The sequence below is a fragment of the Leguminivora glycinivorella genome, chromosome Z, assembly GCF_023078275.1.
Source record: "Leguminivora glycinivorella isolate SPB_JAAS2020 chromosome Z, LegGlyc_1.1, whole genome shotgun sequence".
Classification (NCBI taxonomy): Eukaryota; Metazoa; Arthropoda; class Insecta; order Lepidoptera; family Tortricidae; genus Leguminivora; species Leguminivora glycinivorella.
In genome coordinates, this window is record NC_062998.1 from 7468788 (window position 1) to 7489318 (window position 20531).

General features: G+C 37.8%; 1 protein-coding gene across 1 annotated transcript; it reads left to right on the plus strand.

Moving 5' to 3' along the window:
- Nucleotides 1-610: 610 nt before the first annotated feature.
- On the plus strand, nucleotides 611-18456 carry LOC125241540 (chymotrypsin-2-like). Its single transcript, XM_048150070.1, has 6 exons — nucleotides 611-662; nucleotides 5188-5350; nucleotides 6063-6171; nucleotides 9352-9489; nucleotides 15590-15736; nucleotides 18304-18456. Exons 1-6 carry the CDS (start codon nucleotides 614-616, stop codon nucleotides 18454-18456), a joined length of 759 nt encoding a protein of 252 aa, XP_048006027.1. The 5' UTR covers nucleotides 611-613.
- Nucleotides 18457-20531: the final 2075 nt, after the last annotated feature.

Below are 20531 nucleotides of genomic sequence, written 5' to 3' on the forward strand. Positions count from 1 at the left end.
GCTTGTCAAAGCGTGACGGATGCTTTATCCACGTGGATAAGTGATAAAATTGGAAGCATAATACGCCAGCTGGCAGGCAATTATGGTCGCGCGATAAATGATAAAATATCTGGCCGTCCCTATCGCACTTACTAATAGTGCGATAGGGACGGCCTGATATTTTATCGTCTATCGCGCGACCATGCTACCCGTGCAGCCGGCGTATCATGCTTCTAATTTTATCACTTATCCACGTGGATAAGACTTCTGTCACGCTTTGGCAAGTATGTCAGTGTGAGAGTGACAGATGTCTTATCCACGTGGATAAGTGATAAAATTGGAAGCATGGTACGCCGGCAGGCCACGACTCGCACTTGACCGGGCGGGGTTTTTACCTTGCCCGCGAGTACCTTTTAATCTCAAGTGACCACGCTAGCAAATACAAAAGTTTGAAGTCCTCATTTTACAGAATTTCAACCGTAACGATATTACAGATGGTTCAAACTGTAGAAAATCTTTCCTTTGATTGTTGTAGTCTCAAGTGTCTTATCACTTGCACTTTTAATTATCGATCTAGTATATAATGGATTGTTTTGTACTAGCATCATAAAAACGGGTGAAATAAGCCACAATTATGTCTAAGTTGTTTTTTTTTGTTACCGTTCTTGGGCTTATTGCTGAGGGTGAGTACATTTTGATTTAAGTAATATTATTGACGCCATTTTTTTTATTTTATCACTTTTGTGCCAAGGAAACTGTTTTAAATATATTATTTCTCGTAAATCAAGTACCTTCAATGATACTTGATGACACCTATATGTTATGATTTATGAACTGCGAATGTTTGTATTTAATTTATCGCAAACCTGTGTAATAATTACGACATACTAGGTATCCATACTAATATTATAAATGGGAAAGTGTGTGTGTCTGTTTGTTTGTTCGTCTTTCACGACGAAACGCAGCGACGAATTGACGTGATTTTTTAAGCGGAGATAGTTGAACGGATGGAGAGTGACATATGCTACTTTTTGTCTCTTTCTAAGGCGAGCGAAGCCGCTGGCAAACGCTAGATTACTGAATAAACTGATAATTTAGTCATCTATGAAAAGCGACTGCTAAATGAAAATAGTTTATTTAATTTTATTTATTTGATTAAATACAATATAATATAAGACGCGAATAAACGCGTCTCGACCCATAATCCTACAGCTAAACTCATTGATACGAGCCGAGATTTGAACTTCATGAATCCGGTATCCGATTTAAAGTCACACAACGGGACAAAAAGTTTTTTTTTGGATGATCCAGAGTATTTAAAAGTTCCACGGCCGGGTATAACACGATAATAGGACTGTGCATATAGCGTCCAGTGCATTTTGCACTGCGTATTACTTTTTTCGTTGGTCGCTGTAAGCAAAACATGGCCAAATGGGGATTGCTCCGCAGCCCCTCGACCCAATGCACCTGCGACACAGCGCCGCAAACCATGGCGCACCAACTGGCGTGCCCCGCGTGCCCGCATCACTGCTCGGTTCTCGCTCTGAGAGATGCGACAGCCAGGGCTGTTAATGCTGCTGCCTATTGGGCATCTACTGTATAAGAAAGGAACCTCGACACGATAAGAAGAAGACTGCGTATTACTTTGTTTATTCTTGTAACCTCACATTAACCGCGTTGAGTGTACGTTGCAAAGTACAAGTGAGACTTTCGTATACAAACTGTAGTTTAATTGCAGTTTGTCTGGCAAAGGAAACCGCTGAAATTAGCGCAACAGCTTGTTGCGGCATGTTATTAACGACGCTATACTTTTTATAACATATCTAACATGTATTTATCATTTTATTTTCAACTCTAGAACTGTAAAAATGCGTAGATTTCAGTTAAAACTACGACGCAGTTGAGACCTTTAGTTATGCAAGCATTATAATTATGTGCTTGTTAGTCGAGAAGCATGCCGTGTAAAAAGAATACGTTTATAATATAAATCACTGCTCGGGATAAAGTAAGAAATATTTGCTTTTATGAAACATTAAATATTATTTTGTTCGTGCAATATCTTAATTTACATTTATAGCGCGAATATGAGGTAACTTTTCGCCCTGTGCTGGTAAATTGAAAAATGTTCACCGTACATTATTACCTGAACTACAAAAGTACTTATTAACAACTTGGGTAGATATGTAATTATGTATGTACCATACATAAGCACATCGATAAACTGTTTTATTATAAGTAGTAAGTAGTATAAATGTAAATAGGTACTTAATAGTAGATAAATAGGTAAATATTTAAATTGAAATAATTGTTGCAGCATTCAGTACAAAACAATAACATCAACTTGAAAACTTAGAAATCTCTTATTTTTTTTCACCACACCAACGGTAAAGATCAATTTTGCTATTCGAAAATGGATAGCAAAATTGCATTTTATCCACAAGAGTGCAAAGTAATTTCATACAAACTTTAACTTGATGACTTGAGCTGGCTGGTAGAATTTACCTATAAATAATTATTACGCATCATAAATATTGAATAGATTGCTGGATTTGATTTAGTTTGATGTTTTATAGTCAGTCTTTTGTTCGTGTTGGTGTGGTGAAAATATTTGTGTTTCGGCGGCAAAGTTTGTTTAACCTATACGTGCCTTGAAACCCTCGCAACGCTCAAGATTCCACTTTTTGAACCACTCTCTACGCTCGCGGTTCAATATTGGAATCTTTCGCTTGCTCGGGTGTCAATATTGGCACGTGCGGTTAAACAACAACTTTGCCCCCTTGTAAAACAAATACCTATTAACCGCCGTCTCAAATCTCAAGGAAGGTGGTTCTCAATTCGTCTGTATGTTTTTTTTTAATGTTTGTTACACGATATCTCCGTCGTTACTGGACCGATTTTGAATTTTTTTTATTGATCAAATATATATGCCCACAGATTGGTCCCATTTTTATCAGAACCTAGTTCTGATGATGGGTTCCTGGAAAAATCGAGGGAACTCTTCAAAACTGAAAGGCATAAATATGGTCATTTTTGTGTTTTTATAAGAATAGCATGCATTTAAGTTCAGAACAGTGACATTTACTTGTTAGATTTTTTCTCTTTGTTATGCTTACATATTGAATTTTCAAGTCAATATTTGTCAAGCTCGATTTCTTATAATCGGATATCGTATTCATGAGGAATTGAGGAAACTCCTCAAACCTTAACGGTATACGTATATTCATTAGTATTTCCATCAAATAATCAAAGATTTACATTAAACGTTTTAAAAAATACCTACACATTTATACATAATCCAACATTCGCAAGTACCTTTCACCAGAACCACAAAAGCTGCGGTTATTTTCTTAAAAAATATTTAAGTAACAGTAACGTGATAAAAATACAATTTAAATTATACTTTACTGAGTTCACCCTAACTTTAAAAACGCTGACGTTTTAGTCATTTCCCTAAGCCATCACTTCACTTCCCTTGAAATATGACGAGTCCTTAACCGGTCTCTCCTAATTTTAATTCGACGGATAAAAATAATCAAAACCAGAGAATATTTATTTGTTTGAAGATCTATTTAAATTTGAATACAAGGGTACTTGAAAATGCCTTTGATAAAGAAACAAAATGCCGCGTATTTTAGAGCTTTATTCAAGTATGAGTGCCTGATAAACTTCTTTTACCAAATGACCTGACTTTCAATCATGAATTTAACATTTCAATATTTTATTCTTAGTGCATTTGTCTTAGTTTACAGAGTACAAAACTGTCTCCCATACACTTAATATTTATTTTTCTCCTCACTAGCTCGGAAACACGTGTATTGGCTTTTAATGCCAGCGGGTAAAAAGTTAAAAACGTATTTTATCCACTAGTGGAAAAAGTAATTTGACCTTGAATATAGTAAAATTTTCTGCTTCAAAATTTATATAAGTGGGCGAATCTAATGATGAAGATGATTTACCACCTGTGGAACTACTGGAAGCAGTAATAATCGCATTATTTGCGTTGTATTTTCCTCGCTATAGTGAGGGGAAAAGTTTTGTGTTACACTCGGGTGCAAATGTAATTCACTTGTCGTGTGCTGAAAAACTCGTTAAGTTCAGGATTCTATTCTCGAACTAATCGCTTCGCTCGTGGTGCAACTATAATCATTTCACTTCCTCGTTTTTCAATTCTACTTTGCACCCTTGTATAACAAATAACTATTAGGTACTAGTTAACATTAGGCAATCAACCAATTTTTAGTTGGTAACAAGTTTTAACTATAAAACTCCCGTGAGACTCACACATATTTAAAAATATTTTAAGCGGGTTACTCACGTATTAAGTCGATATAGTGTTCGACATGTTTCGATCCAATTTTCGAGGATCTTTCTCAAGAGTAGCGACCCCGCCTTTACATGTCGAGAGCGCGACGCATACTGCGGGCGCTTGCTCGGTAACAAGTTAAAAATATGACATAAGAGGATAGAGTAGGCAGGTATTTGGCAGGTATACTGTGTCAAACAAGTTTGTCAGTAAATAAGAACAAAGAAAACTATTATGCATCCTTTTCTTTAGGGTGCTAGAGAAAAGGATACCTATAGTTTTCTTTGTTCTTATTTACTGACAAACTTGTTTGACAGAGTATACAGAGTGGGGCCTGTAACAAAGGCGAAGAATTGAACTCTAGGCTATTCTCCTTATACTTCAACATTTGTTCGGCGACTTTTAAAAATAACTTGTATTTTGATTTTGATCACCCTTGAAAGTTTTTTCTGAGAGGTAATGTATTGCGAATTCTGTTAAGTCTAAAGTGTGACAGACAACGTCAATGACAACAATAATGGCGTACATTGAAGCTAATATTTATTTTGTATGAAAAATTAAAAATTGAAAGACTTCATAATTTTTAAAAGTCACTGAACAAATGTTGATCAGTATAACATACTGATATAGGAGAATAGCCATACAGTTCAATTCTTCGCCTTTGTTACAGGTCCCACTCTGTATATACCTAGATAATTACTTTCACAGTATAATGCGTAGTCAGTCACAGTATAAAAAACATCTTTCGACACAGACCATATTTTTAACCTGACATGTGTTAAAATTATCAAACGTTAAATATTAGCTCTATCGTCTAGATGGCGCTGCTGATTTTGCTTGATGGTTCCCCGTTCTCAGCAAATTAAACATTATATTCTCTATTTAATATGTTTTATGTCCGCCAGGTTATTCGGTACCCAACCCTAACGCGCGCATAGTAGGGGGTCAAGATGCCCCCGAGGGCCGTGTGCCCTACCAAGTGTCCCTACGAGTATTCGGCTCGCATTTCTGCGGAGGCAGCATTCTCAACAAGCGATGGGTTCTTACTGCTGCGCATTGTACAGAAAGGTATGTTTAAATATTCATGAGCATCTATGTACCCCTAAACAGCAAGAAGGCGTTTCCTAATGCGTTGGACGGATCGGATCAAACCACGTAAAGCGATTGAGATAGATGTCTACTAGCGTTTCGTTTCGTGAGCGTTTCGTGAGCGTTTGTGCCCTTCGGCTACGCACCCTGGCGTAAAATTGTTCGTCATTCAACGTGTCTATGACTGCTCTGCCAAGAGTTATTCGACGGAGAAGAAGAATGTACCCCTAAAGGAAGCCGTTATTTTGTGCCATGGTAGGTGTATTAATATAGTAGGGGGTCTAGATGCCTCCGAGGAGCGTGTGGTACCAAGTGTCCTTACGGGTATTCGGCTCGCATTTCTGTGGAGGCAGCATTCTTAACAAGCGATGGGTGTTGACTGCTGCACTTTGTACAGAAAGGTAAGTTTATAGGCCTCTATGTGCCCTGGGCTTAGTAGGGTACAGATGGAGAGGTTTGTTTATAGGTTAACCCGAGGGTTAATCCTCCATTTTATATGGAATTTGACAGATGACATCCCACTAACTATGAGTTAAGTGGTTGGTGCAAGTGGGTCTAAGTATGTTAGTTAGGTTCCTAAGATAGATATAACCCTGATAGATGCAGACAAATGTAAAATTGCTAAAAAAATTAAAGGACAACAAATTGCAAGAGTAGAATCTTGATTAACTAAAAATGTGTCTGTTTTCAGCATGTCTCACAGACTGATCTCGGTTGTGGTGGGCACAACGAGTCTAACAAAGGGAGGGGTCCGCTATTCGGTGGACCTGGTAGCCGTGCACGAAAACTATGACAGCCAGGTTGGTGTTCTAATCTTATACCATTTATTTATATATATAAATAAATAATAAATATTGGGGACACCTTACACAAATCAACTTAGCCACAAACTAAGCAAAGCTTGTACTATGGGTTCTAAGCGACGATATACATAATAGTTTAGAATAGTTTATTTTCTAAAAGTTTTACAATCTTCTTTAGTTACGACGACTATTACACCTGTATCGATATATATATAATACATATTATATTATATATATAATACATACTTAAATATATAAATACATACTTATATACATAGAATCAGGAACAAATATCTGTGCTCATCACACAAATAAATGCCTTTACCGGGATTCGAACTCAGGACCGCGGCTTAGCTTGGCAGGGTCACTACCGACTGAGCCAGATCGGTCGTCATATATATATATCGACGATCTCGGTATCCAGTCTAACGTTTCGCTAGAATTTGTTATGTGGGGGTTTTTGGGGGGTGAGAAATTGATCTAGCTTAGCCTTGGGTCCTGGAAAACGCGAATTTTCGTTCATGCGTTCTTCTTTCGCGTTAGTAAACGCAAAATATGGTCGCTAATTTCGTCGTCCGCGCATCGGCGTCGCGTAGCTCAGTCGTAAGAGGGTCGGTCTAATATTCGTATGCACATCGCTGGTGTCAGGGTTTCGAAAGAAATAAAGTTTTTTTTGTCTTTATAAGACTTTTCTTTATCTAAAGACGTGTGATTTAATAAAATAGAACTGAGCGAAGCTCGGTCGCTCAGATATTAGTACATTATGATACAAGTGCGCTAGGTCGGCCATTCCACAGGCACAGTATAATCACATCTCGGACACTGGCGATCAAATATATGAAAGTACTATCGTACGCGTACCATGTATGAGTGAGATATGAGAGGTCGACCTGCTCCCTGCTGAAAGTGCTGTCGCCCCACCCGCTCTCGGTTACGTCACTGTTAAGCCCCGTATTCATGATAAACATTTGCTGAGCAACGTTGTTGAATCAACCTGTTGCTGAGTTTCTGGCAACATGTTTCAGGCGACGCAGAGTTGCTGACTGCGATTTGCTGTGTTTCCACTTAGTGATCAAAAACATCGCGGATAGTTCTGCAACTTTTGTACAAAAATGGGTGACGAATGTTTCTGTCGCTTATTTTGCTACTGACGAACCAATTGATGAGGGTTTTCTGAAATTGAAAATCGTTTTTATGCCAGGCGGCGATACTGAGACATCATTCTGACAGAAAACTTCAACCACCAATCCAAAAAATTAATATAATTGGTGGATTTAGAAGATTTGTTTGTTTGTTGTTTTTTTTTGGGCTTTACGTTACACGATAGATATTACAATCAATGGTATACAGTGTAAATATACAGAGCTCCACAAAACTACGGTATGTTTTACTGTGGAGTCAAGAAAGTATATATACATCAGGAGACATATTTGAAGGTTAATTTTGTCAAGTTCGCACAAGAGTTGGGTTTTGTGCAACTGATGTTTAATTAGTGTTGGAATCATGTTTCTAGCTAGTTAGACAAATAACTAGTCTTATGAATATGACGTTTTGTTTAATGAACGTACAGGAATAGTTATAGGAGTCCAAGTAAAGGTCGTGGCATATGAGCTGTGTGTGTTTAGACATAGATTAAATATAAGAAAATCATACCATCCCATACATTAAAATGCGATCGCCTAAGAACGCGCATACACTACACCACACATAGATGGCGCCACAACAAAATGTCTAGTAGCTTTCGATTATACTTGTAGATGGCGTTGAGTGTCACGTTTGTGACACTATACAGGGTGATTCATGAGTCGTGAGCAGGAGTGAACAGGGTACTGGGGAGGGTCACACTGAGCAACTTTCATAATGGGGCAACACTAAAGTGATATTTTTTTTTCTTAATTATGACTTAATTGACAGTTAATCATCAATTAAGTCATAATTAGAACGTAATTGATAATTAGCTCAATTAAGTACTTATCAATTAAGTCATAGTTAAGAAAAATAATCACAATTCAGTGTTGCCCCATTATGAAAGTTGCTCAGCGTGACCCTCCCCAGTACCCTGTTCACTCCTGCTCACGACTCATGAATCACCCTGTATAGTGTAAATAGTTATCTGCAGTCAAGTGTTCTATGGGTGTAAAAATGTTGCTCAAAATATGTATACATGTATATCTCGTATCTCTTTTCACTGCATATGTATGGCCTCAAAACCATGTACTATACTAATGTACTGGGGGAAGGTTGCTATCATTGGACCACTTAACTTCGCTGCTCCATAATTTATAGATTTTATGTCAAAAAATAAAACTAGTTTGAAAAGTTTTAATTCTTGACTTCTATTTATGAATTACCTTATTCACAATGAAAAAAGTATAATAAATTTAGAGAGCATAAGCTGTTGCCTTCTTTGGACCAGAGTCGCCTTCATTGGACCACAAAGTCACCATCAATGGACTTAGGAAATTCAGACCAATGGTCCAATCAAGGAAACTTATGGAAATCGACAAAAATATTTTTTTTATATAAATATATAGGTATATTCCTTTCATATGTAAACAGTTTTTTCTAGCATATTGTCTATTTGCGCACGGGTGAAATATTAATAATTCTAAAAAAAAAAAGTTGCCATGATTGGACCGGTCCGATGATAGAACGCACAGGTGGTCGCATCATATCAGTATCACAAATAAAAATAATAAAAAATCTAGAAAATAAATGTCTGGAAACTGTTGTTTTAAATTTGCTCATTAATAAATGTTTAAATGAATAAAATAGAATAGAATATTTGTTATTTAACATCAGTTTGGACAAATATAACAGAGATAAATACAACACAATCTAGATGTTAAATTGGAAGCATGATACGTCAACACACAAATTCAATTGCAAATGTATTTATACTTTCGTGATTTTATTCCTTCGCGTAATTTAAATTCAACAGTGCTCGAAACACACTTGGACGCGTAACTCTTTTTCGGGAAGCGAGGCGCGACTGAGGTTACGGGGTGGCCCAAGGTGAGGCCTAAGGTCACCTCGTACCTTATGGGATTCCGTCTAGCACGATTAGATTTTGAAATATTTAAGTGGCAATTTATCAAGGCGCTGGTTCAATGATCGCAACCTTCCCCTATACGTATAGTGATGTAAATTACCTAATTGGTGCCTATCTCTCTAAAGGTGATAACACAAGACATCAGCCTCATTCGTGTGTCGAGAAACATCGTGTTCAACTCCCTAGTACAACCAATTGCGTTGCCGGACTCTAACACTGAAGCCGGGGCGCCCCTGTTCTTGAGCGGCTGGGGCCGGATCTCTGTAAGTCACGTTGTTATTGTTGTGTTGTTGTTGTTGTTGTTGTTGTTGTTTATACTCTGATACTGAAGCTGGAGCGCCCCTGTTTTTGAGCGGCTGGGGCCGGATCTCTGTAAGTCGCGTTGTTGTTGTTGTGTTGTTGTTGTGTTGTTGTTGTTGTTGTTGTTAATACTCTGATATTGAAGCCGGAGCGCCCCTGTTCTTGAGCGGCTGGTGCCGGATCTCTGTAAGTCACGTTGTTGTTGTTGTTGTTTAGACTCTGATACTGAAGCCGGAGCGCCCCTGTTCTTGAGTGGCTGGGGCCGGATCTCTGTAAGTCACGTTGTTGTTGTTTATACTCTAATACTGAAGCCGGAGCGCTCCTGTTCTTGAGCGGCTGGGGCCGGATCTCTGTAAGTCACGTTGTTGTGGTTGTTGTTGTTGTTATTTATACTCTAATACTGAAGCCGGAGCGCCTCTATTCTTGAGCGGCTGGTGCCGGATCTCTGTAAGTCACGTTGTTGTTATGTTGTTGTTGTTGTTGTGTTGTTGTTGTTAAGACTGCCGGAGCGCACTGAGCGGCTGGGCCCGGATCGGTATAAGATGTATTGTTGGTTGTTGTTCGAAATACAGCGTTATAGTGGTGTCATGGTGGCGTTATGGTAGACTCAGTTCATAATCTTTTGTAAAACTACGAGTGGGTACCTACTTTGATCGTTTTAGATCAGTTAATAAAGTTATACCTACACTACACAATCTACACATAGTATTATTTTCATTCAAAACAATGACTAAAATCTTTTATATTCAGAACATAAGATAAGAAAGTAAAATAACTAAAGACTAAAAAGGTTTTAAGAGCGCTTTCAAAAAATCTGCTTGCTCGCATTTCGACGCCGGCGGCGCTGGCGTGCGCCTGTGTGCAGACGCACACTATAACCAGAAGCATAACGATTGTAGCCTGCGGTACAGACATAGCGTGCGATCCTCTTCGAACCAACCTTACGTGCGGCTAGAGCGAAAGGGATAGCATTCATGGTCGGTACCGCCACGCCGTCAGTGGCGTTGCGGACTAACCATTATTGATACTTGCGTAAAAACACCACCATATATATTACATATTTGCATACATGATTTCGTGCATAAATACTTGACCTTTTAGTTTAATTATTAAACTTATCACAGTTTTTTTTATAAAAACGTGTGTAGCCTTGGAAGAAATAAATTAAAAAACTTTTATAATATAATAAATTGTGTATATAATATTGTCTTCTGTCACCGCGATAGTTACTCATGAAATAAATTTATGGAATCAGATTATATCGCGTACAATGAATATAATCCGTTTTCTTAGTTTTATTTTATTTTGTATATGATATGTTTTCTAGGTTCTTTTCGGTGAAGGAAAACATCGTGAGGAAACCGGACTTATTCCAATAAGGTCTAGTTTACCCTTTGGGTTGAAAGGTCAGATGGCAGTCGCTTTCGTAAAAACTAGTGCCTACGCCAAATCTTGGGATTAGTTGTCAAAGTGGACCGCAGGCTCCCATGAGCCGTGGCAAATGCCGGGATAACGCAAGGAAGATGATGATGTTTTCTAGGTACATATAGAGAGTGGGGCCTGTAACAAAGGCGAAGAATTGAACTCTAGGCTATTCTCCTTAAGCCGTTTTCACACTATCCGATCCGATATCGGATGTCGGAAGCATTTCAATAGAAAAAATCCAAGATGGCGCCTTTAATGTATGGGATATCGGTCCGACATCCGATATCGGATCGGATAATGTGAAAACGCACTTATACTGATCAACATTTGTTCGGCGACTTTTAAAAATAACTTGTATTTTGATTTTTATCACCCTTGAAAGTTTTTGCCTGTGTGGTGACGGTACCTGTGTGGTGACGGGTTAAGAATTTCACCACCCCCTTTCTTCCCGTGGGTGTCGTAGAAGGCGACTATGGTTAAATTGATAAATTGTGGCGTAGGCGAGAGGCTGGCAACCTGTCACTGCAATGTCACAGTTTCGTTTTCTTTCAACCCCTTATTTGCCAAGAGTGGCACTGAAGCTTTAGTAGTTTCATGTGTTCTGCCTACCCCTTTATGGGATACAGGCGTGATTGTATGTATGTATGTGTTGAAAGTTTTTTCTAAGAGGTAATGTATTGCGAATTCTGTTAAGTCTAAAGTGTGACAGACAACGTCAATGACAACAATAATGGCGTACATTGAAGCTAATATTTATTTTGTATGAAAAATTAAAAATTTAAAGACTTCATAATTTTTAAAAGTCACTGAATAAATGTTGATCAGTATAAGGAGAATAGCCTACAGTTCAATTCTTCGCCTTTGTTACAGGCCCCACTCTGTATATAATGGAACTAAGATCGGTTTTCTTTAATTTTAAGTAGTTTTTTTTTTATATTTAAAATGTAAGAGTTTTGAATGATTCACGGTTATTTTCATTAGACTTATATTCACGGTCTATATCCCGGTCAATATAAGTTTAATATTTAAAATGTGTTTTTAGGGTTTCGTAGTCAACTAGGAACCCTTATAGTTTCGCCATGTCTGTCTGTCTGTCCCTCCGTCCGTCCGTCCGTCCGCGGATAATCTCAGTGACCGTTAGAACTAGAGAGCTGAAATTTGGTACCAATATGTATATCAGTCACGCCGACAAAGTGCAAAAATAAAAAGCGGAAAAAATGTTTTACTAGGGTACCCCCCTACACGTAAAGTAGGGAGTGATTTTTTTTTTTCATTTCAACCCTAACGTATGATTTATTGTTGGATAGGTATTTAAAAATTAATTACTGAAATCGTTTTTTGATAATATTAATATTTTCGCGAATAATCGCTCCTAAAGAAAAAAAAAGTGTCCCCCCCCTCTAACTTTTTAACCATATATTTAAAAATCACAAAAGTAGAACTTTATAAACTTTCTAGGAAAACTGTTTTGAACTTGATAGGTTCTGTAGTTTTTGAAAAATATGGAAAACTACGGAAGAGCCGAGCGGCTATTTACCAATGCGGCTTTAAAAACCGGTCGAGAGCGTGTCGGGCCACGCTCAGTGTAGGCACTGAGCGTGACCCGACACGCTCTCGGCCGGTTTTTAAATATTATGTTGTTTTAATTGCATGGAGCACAGGAAGGTCCACATCTATGTATTGGTTTTTTGTAAGGAAATACAACTCTACGCTACGCCTACCTGCTTTAGTTGACTGTTGACACACTGAGACAGTGGATGCGCCAGAGTATAAAAGAGTGATTACCATCTCTTGTCAAAGATCTTGTTGAGACGAATCAAACGAACCCAAACACGAAGTGGTTTCAAGACCTGGTCGTGGAATACTCTTGAATACCTTCCAGCTTCATCATCAGATCCTGGGTACCATCTCTTGTCAAAGATCTTGTTGAGACGAATCAAACGAGCCCAAACACAGAAGAGTTTCAAGACCTGGTTGTTGAATACTCTTGACTACCTTCCGGCTTCACCATCAGATCCTGGGTACCATCTCTTGTCAAAGATCTTGTTGAGACGAACCAAACGAGCCCAAACACGGAGTGGTTTCAAGACCTGGTTGATGAATTTTCTTGACTACCTTCCAGCTTCATCATCAGATCCTGGGTACCATCTCTTGTCAAAGATCTTGTTGAGACGAACCAAACGAGCCCAAACACGAAATGGTTTCAAGACCTGGTTGATGAGAACTCATGACTACCTTCCGGCTTCATCATCAGATCCTGGGTACCATCACCTCTTGTCAAAGATCTTGTTGAGGCAAATCAAACGAGCCCAAACACGAAATGGTTTCAAGACCTGGTTGATGAGAACTCATGACTACCTTCCGGCTTCATCATCAGATCCTGGGTACCATCACCTCTTGTCAAAGATCTTGTTGAGGCGAATCAAACGAGTCCAAACACGAAATGGTTTCAAGACCTGGTTGATGAGAACTCATGACTACCATCTGACTTCATCATCAGATCCTGAGTACCATCTATTGTCAAAGATTTTGTTGAGACGAGTCAGTAACCTCAAATGATATTCAATAATAAATAATACTTACTAAAAATTTTAGTCAAGTTAATTAGTTAGTTACCAAAGTCGTCAACCCAAGGATCAAAGTTTTCGGTCGCAGTATACATGCAACAGTACAGCCAAACACGCACACAAGTGCGGTTTTGGACACGGCGGGTGCCGCACACAATGACAAAATAACTTCGCGATCGTCGAGCCGCGTGCGGAGGGGACTAACATACGTCCTGCCTCTACAAGCTCTGCCGCGGTACTGACATCGCAAGCGCGCGTAACCGGTAATAAGGAGGCATTTTTAAAAAATCGTCAAAAATATTAAATTGCAATTAATAGAAAACTTTTGCATAAAATCTGTTTAAGTAAGCGTTGCAGATTATTTTTATATTAAAATTACTTCAAAAACACGTAAGTTTTCGAAGAAATTGACACTTATTCTGAGGTGATTTCTGAAACAAATTGGATTCATCATATCCTCATTTACTCTATTCTAAAGCCTTATAACAAAGAAGTAGTCTCAGATGATTGTAGTACAGGATATACATAATACAAATTTACCACTTGAAGCATTCAAAACTATCCAAATTTTACAAATTAGACGGACTAAGTCAGCACTTTTCGCGGGTTTTCCTAAACATGCACCAGAAAAAAAATCATAATTTATTAAGTGAGTTAGTTTTTAAAAATCCAGTCTCACAACATGTAAGTTAAGAAGATGTCCTAATCGAATCCTGAACTTAATAAGTCTTTTAGATGACGGAAAGTGTTTAAAAATGCATGCAATCTAATTTTAACGGTTAACGTTTCAAGCAGAGAGTAGCAAATATGTTCTGTACTTATCACATTTTTTATATTTTATTTTATCTCAGTTTATAATGAAATGCAGCTGTGTGCAACTGCAGCAAGATTAAAATCAAGTAAAATTTTAGAATAGAATATTTTTTATTCGTAAACACAGACAGCGAAGAAGAGAATTCGAAGACAAAATACAACATTATTGTAACAGAAAGATAGAAGTAATGAAGTGACAAGAAATCATGTCATCACAGCATGTAGGGTAAACTGTTATAGTGGCAGCTCTGAATCAGCTATGTGACGTCACTTCCCCTTTAAACTATTTTTATGATTTTTTACTAAAAATACGGAAAAAAAAAAAAAAAAAAAATATTTATGTGATCTACAGGCGTATAGTATTTCGAAATGGTTTTAGATTTAGGGACATTGAAAATTTTGAAACGTGGTCAATTCGGTGACACTAAGCTTTGAAGCACTATTCCGAAAGACGCTTTTTGGTTGTTTCACCGAATTAGGCGTGTCACCGAATGAGGCGAGTTTACCCTAGATACGTATTTTTGTTCTTTAACTTTACACGTCTGATATAAACGAATCTTTGGTAATTATTTAAGTGTTGCCTGTAGGCATAGATTAAATATAAGAAGATCATACCATCCAATACATTAAAATGCGACCGCCTAAGAACGCGAATACACTACACCACACATAGATGGCGCCACAAAAAATGCCTTGTTGCCATCGATTATAAATTTGTAGATTGGCGTTAAGTGTCACTTTCGAGCCATAAATCTATGTCAAAAGTGACACTTAACGTCATCTACAACTACAAAAGTATAATCGGAAGCTAGAAAACATTTTTTTGTGGCGCCATCTATGTGTGGTGTAGTGTATGCGCGTTCTTAGGCGGTCGCATTTTAATGTATGGGATGGAATGATCTTCTTATATTTAATCTATTACGCTGTAGGCTATAATGGAGTGCCTGGCAGGGGGCCTAATATGTAGGACAGTCGGCTGTCTCTGCTCGAAAATATCTTTAAAATACAATTTATTGTGCTCTAATTCTTCTATGTTCTTACATCGTCATTTTGTTTCCGTTAATTGGACAGTACTTAATCATATAAGACAGACTTTAAAAAAGGGTCAAGTAGCCTATAGCTACCATATAAGGCAAAAACATATCGTAAGCGAAATTTTCGTAGAATGCCCCGACATCCTAATTTTTTGGCTTGTTCCTCAATTTGCTGTTTTGTGATAAAAATACTTATAATCCGTTATTTATGCGTTTTTTTCCAGTACCCAGGCAACCTTCCTGACCGCCTGCAGATGATCAACCTGACCGCCCTGAGTTTGCAAGACTGTCAAGAGCGCTTGTCCAATATCAACCCAGTGTTCGAGTCCCAGATATGTTCATTAACTCAAGCTGGCGAAGGAGCTTGTCATGTAAGTAATATTAGAATCCATCTGCTTATTTTTTTTGGAACTTTCGTAAGCGTGTCTTTTCGTTACATATCAATTGATCAAATGTCTGATTCCCTTTGTACTCATAAGTGCAGTCACCTGCATAAATAAGTGACGATTCTTGTACTTTGTTGTTTTTCCATATGATAGAGTCTCGCTCTAAATTCCAGTTCAAAAAAAAAACTGTCGTTTTTAATCGTTTGACAATTTCGTATGACTTTTCAAACACGACGATATAGTGACAAGGTACAAAAATCATCACTTATTTATGCCGATGACTGCACTACCTGAATATATCTGACCACGTAAAGTGTCAAAACTGCCAAGACTGTCCTTCACCGATCCTATGTTTGACAAATAAGTATCAAATTTGAAATCACGGAGTATGTTAACAAAGCTTCGTCAGTATCGGTTGAGAAGTGCGACCCTTTAAGGGAGCATCCGGACATACGTAAGCTTTTTGTCCAAGTTAAAATGGAGAACTTCGCTAACATTCAGCTCAACTAGCTAACAGCCAGTTTATACTCGGTAGCACTACAAAGTCCAAACCATCTTCATTCTAATTTAATCCCTTACCGCTATAAGTCTCCTGATGAATTCATATGGCGCTTCATAGGGGATGTTAAAGCGACAAAGTTCCAGACAGTATTTACCCGCGGGCTTCAGCAAGACCTGAATGCATCGCACTAAGCGGATTTGAACTGACTTAGTCTAACTTTGCTAATAGTTACGTTAGGGTGGCATTCGGAAGTTAAAAAGCAATCTCATAAGGATGTTTTCCTTTAAGTTAACGGGCTATAAGTAATAGCTAGGATTTTTTTATATTTTCTTTATTGGAGAAACAAACAGGAATAAATGTACATAAAACATAACATTCGAGTGGGTATAGGTAAACATACATCTACCCCCTTAAAATTTTCTAAAAAAAATAGTTTTTATGTGTTTGTTGTAATTCTTTGTTCCGCTGATCCCTCATTGGGTAAAAGCCTACTCGAGTCCCTTCCATTGTTCTCTATCCAGAGATATTTTCATTCAATTTTTCCTGAAGTTTTCACTATATCATCTGGTCACCGAGGGGAGTTCGAACACCGCCCTCATCCCTCATCAAAAGCCCAGGTACCTATAGTAAAATAAATAAATCCTGTCAATTCTCGTCTCAACTACTCAGAAAATTCAACGTGAGATCAAATTGTTCAAGTTAAAATGAAGCTAAAGTCATAACATGGCACTCGTAAAATGTAGTTCGTAGACTCGAATAAAGAGGATAAAAGTTTTATAGACCGTCAACCAAATCTTGTCACTAGAAAAATGCGGCAAATTTGAAAAATCGCGGGCTAGCAACACTAGTTTTGAAAATCGGTGGAAATTCGCGTGTCATTTGTATCTTATCTGTGGAAATCTCCACCCTACCAAAAAGAGAAATAACTAGCACATATCCGTCCCTTTTTAATACATTATCTAATTCGTAAGGAAGGAGCGAGCCCCTTGAAAAAAATATATCTGTGGCTGTTCGACGTACATTGCTGGTTTTTGTTCCTTTCATAGGGATACCATACTTTAGTTTGATGTACATTGCTACTGCCAAAATTTGGTTGACAGGCTATAGCTAGTAGTTGATGATTTAGCTTCTAGTGCGTTTAGAAGTTTCTCTGTTTAGGAAAGGTTGATTTGGGTGCTCGAGTATTAGGACTATTTCGGAAATATATTTGTTTTTATTTTAATTTCAGAGATTTGTATGTTTCTTCATTTTATTATTCTATTAAAACTTAATCATAATGGCTGAAGGTGGCCCTAGGAACTCCGTAATTAAACGAACGCAACCCCATCGAGTTTGGGTTCACTTGATTTGTCTTGATGAGTATCTTGGTTGGCGTGAATATCCAACATAGGAAAATAATACTGGATTGTACGATTTAAAATATAAATAAATAAATATTGGGGACACCTTACACAGACCAACTTAGCCCCAAACCAAGCAACGCTTGTACTATGGGTGCTAAGCGACGATATACATACTTAAATAGATAAATACATACTTATATACATAGAAAATATCCATAAGTACCAACAAATATCTGTGCTCATCACAAAATTAAATGCCCTTCCGGGATTCGAACCCACACTGAGAGAAATTTGCATTGTGAATTTAACAAGTTCGACTTGTTGCGGTTTATCCGTTTGAATCAGCCAAACGTATGTTTAAAACAATATGTGTCAGGTTGTTTTTATAAAATCGACTTGTTGATTCAAATATATTGCCGATTCAAATGACAAGTAGCTTGTTGTTTGAACCAAAGAGCACGTAGGCGCTATTTTAACCAAAAAAACTTGTTGAACGAACATGAAAACTGGTTGTATTTTCTCTCAGTGCAGGACCACGGCTCAGCAGGCAGGGTCACTACCGACTGAGCCAGACCGGTCGTCACATTTCGACCAAGTTGAGGAATTTTAATTTCTGGTCGTGTTTTAATCTATCGCCACTTATACCTTCAAACCCTTCCTCTTTTCCGAGCTACTAGTGGTATCGTAATGTACTATTCTTCTTCCAGGGTGACAGTGGCGGTCCTCTCGTCGAGGGGGGGAGGGTGGTGGGGGTGGTATCTTGGGGCATGCCGTGCGCGCGCGGCTACCCCGACGTGTATACACGTGTGTTCTCCTACACGGCGTGGATACTCGAGCGGATCTCTGCTGATGAAGTTTAGGTTGGTTTGACGCGCGCGCAATGAACGTGGTTATAGAAATTATTACTGGCTAGCACTGTTTGAAAGAGGACACTTTTCTTTAGCCCCCTTTGTTAAGAAAGTTAAAAGAGTGTTTTGTCCATGTCATATAGATCAAGCAAACGTATTTACTTAGTGTTTCAAATGAACTCAGTAATATCCACTGAGTTGTCCGTCTTTAATCGCAGCTTGCGGCTTTCGGGCGTAATTTTTTGTAAGTTGAAGTTAACAAAAATATTAAAAATGCCTCGTTACGTGATATTTGATTGCAACAACACAAGAATTACGAACACTCAAGGGCCTGAGACATATTTAAAATCACAGGCAAGTAACAACTTAAAAAATCTGACACGCTCGGTCCCTAAGATACAAATAGATCAACTTGTTTCTTCTATCTAAAGCTAGTTCTGTGGTTTTGTCTCTTTCTGTTGACTTATGTGAAAAAGGGGACAAAACACATTTTTAACTAATCTGATTAGTAACTTATAATTTACGAATGAGAGGGTTAGTCTATAACAATTTAACCACGTTCTCTGTAATACCTTCCTATTACTTTTATTTGTTTACATATAGCAAGAGGGACCCGTTTCTCGAATATTAGAGTAGATGTAGATGGTTTGGTTTTAATAAATAAAAGTGTTTTAAATGTTTACATAATGTTTCATTTAGTAGTACAACTATATGGCGAGCGGTCATCCGGATTGCCTGTTTAGGCACTGGTCCCACCGCGAGCTAGTTAGCTATGAGATATCGGCTATAAAAACGAACAAAAGATAATCACTCCCGTGTAAATAAATACATTTATAGTTTAAAAAAACTAGAAAAACACGCTTTTATAAATGCACGTAAAAGCCAAAAATAAATTATGGATCGTTCAAGTTGTCTATTTCTGGGATGAAGAGTAAACTATGTGCTTTTAATCATAATATTTGATTGTAAAAGCGTGGGGCGCTGTAACAGGAAAAACTTTTTGTATAACTTGCTGAGAAATCAAGTTAAGCTATGTTACGAGAAGCAGTTTACACAGATTGGCGCGTTAACTGGACTTGCAGCACGACTGAAGCGCCCCACGCTTTTACAATCAAATATTATAATTAAAAGCACATAGTTTACTCTTCATCCCAGAAATAGAGACAACTTGAACGATCCATAATTTATTTTTGGCTTTTACGTGCATTTATAAAAGCGTGTTTTTCTAGTTTTTTAAACTATAAATTTATTTTATAGGTTTTAGTCGTTAATAATGAAATATCTTTAAAATTTAAACATAAATTTATTTCAAGTAGGCGAATTTCGCAAGCCATTTGTGGCTTAACACGTATTGCTACTTAATAATAATTAATACCACCTGATGTCTATAGGTACCAAGTTTATCGCAATAAAGTCAGTCATTGATTCATTAAATTTTTATTTATATTTCAATTTATATTTTATTGAGCCCACATTCTCTCCATCTCCGCCAGTGTGTCTGTATTGCATGGTGTTTTACCTGTCAGCTTAGAACAATCTAGCTCTTCTATCTGGAGAGCACTAAGTGATTTTACTCTACTCGGGCCACATGCGCTTGTCCAACCGCAAAAGTACGGGACCCTAAGTACACCACTGCGTAGTGCCTTGAATCTTGAGCACGGTAGATGCCCAACTTGAAATCACTAGGAGCCAGTGCCGGCCTGTGCAATCGATAAGGATTGTGTGGGTTGGTTGAGAGAATTTGAGTATTGACAGGTTTGGGAAGAAATTTTAGCATGTAGGGAAAAAATGGCGAGCGTAGCGAGCGCAAAATTTTTTTCATAGTGGTGCGCTAATTTGAAGATTAATGAAATACATAACTTAAGGATTTCATCTTACAGAGTAAGAAAAAGACAAAGGGTTGAATTATCTCAGTCACACTTTAGTATATTTACGTGGGTTGAACCTGGATATGGAATGTGGACGAGACATTTTGCTAAGCAACTAAAATACTGATAGTGGCTCTGGGATCTGTAGACATTCGCGACATACTTAGCAGTGGCCCACACCCACCTTTTTATATACTACGTTGATCTTTCTTTTTTGGA

Excerpts from the sequence above, each read along its gene's own strand:
- LOC125241540 (XM_048150070.1), top strand. The coding sequence starts at position 614 with ATGTCTAAGTTGTTTTTTTTTGTTACCGTTCTTGGGCTTATTGCTGAG. Across the intron at positions 5,351-6,062 it reads GCTGCGCATTGTACAGAAAG|CATGTCTCACAGACTGATCT; the intron begins GTATGTTTAAAT and ends GTCTGTTTTCAG. Across the intron at positions 15,737-18,303 it reads CTGGCGAAGGAGCTTGTCAT|GGTGACAGTGGCGGTCCTCT; the intron begins GTAAGTAATATT and ends TTCTTCTTCCAG.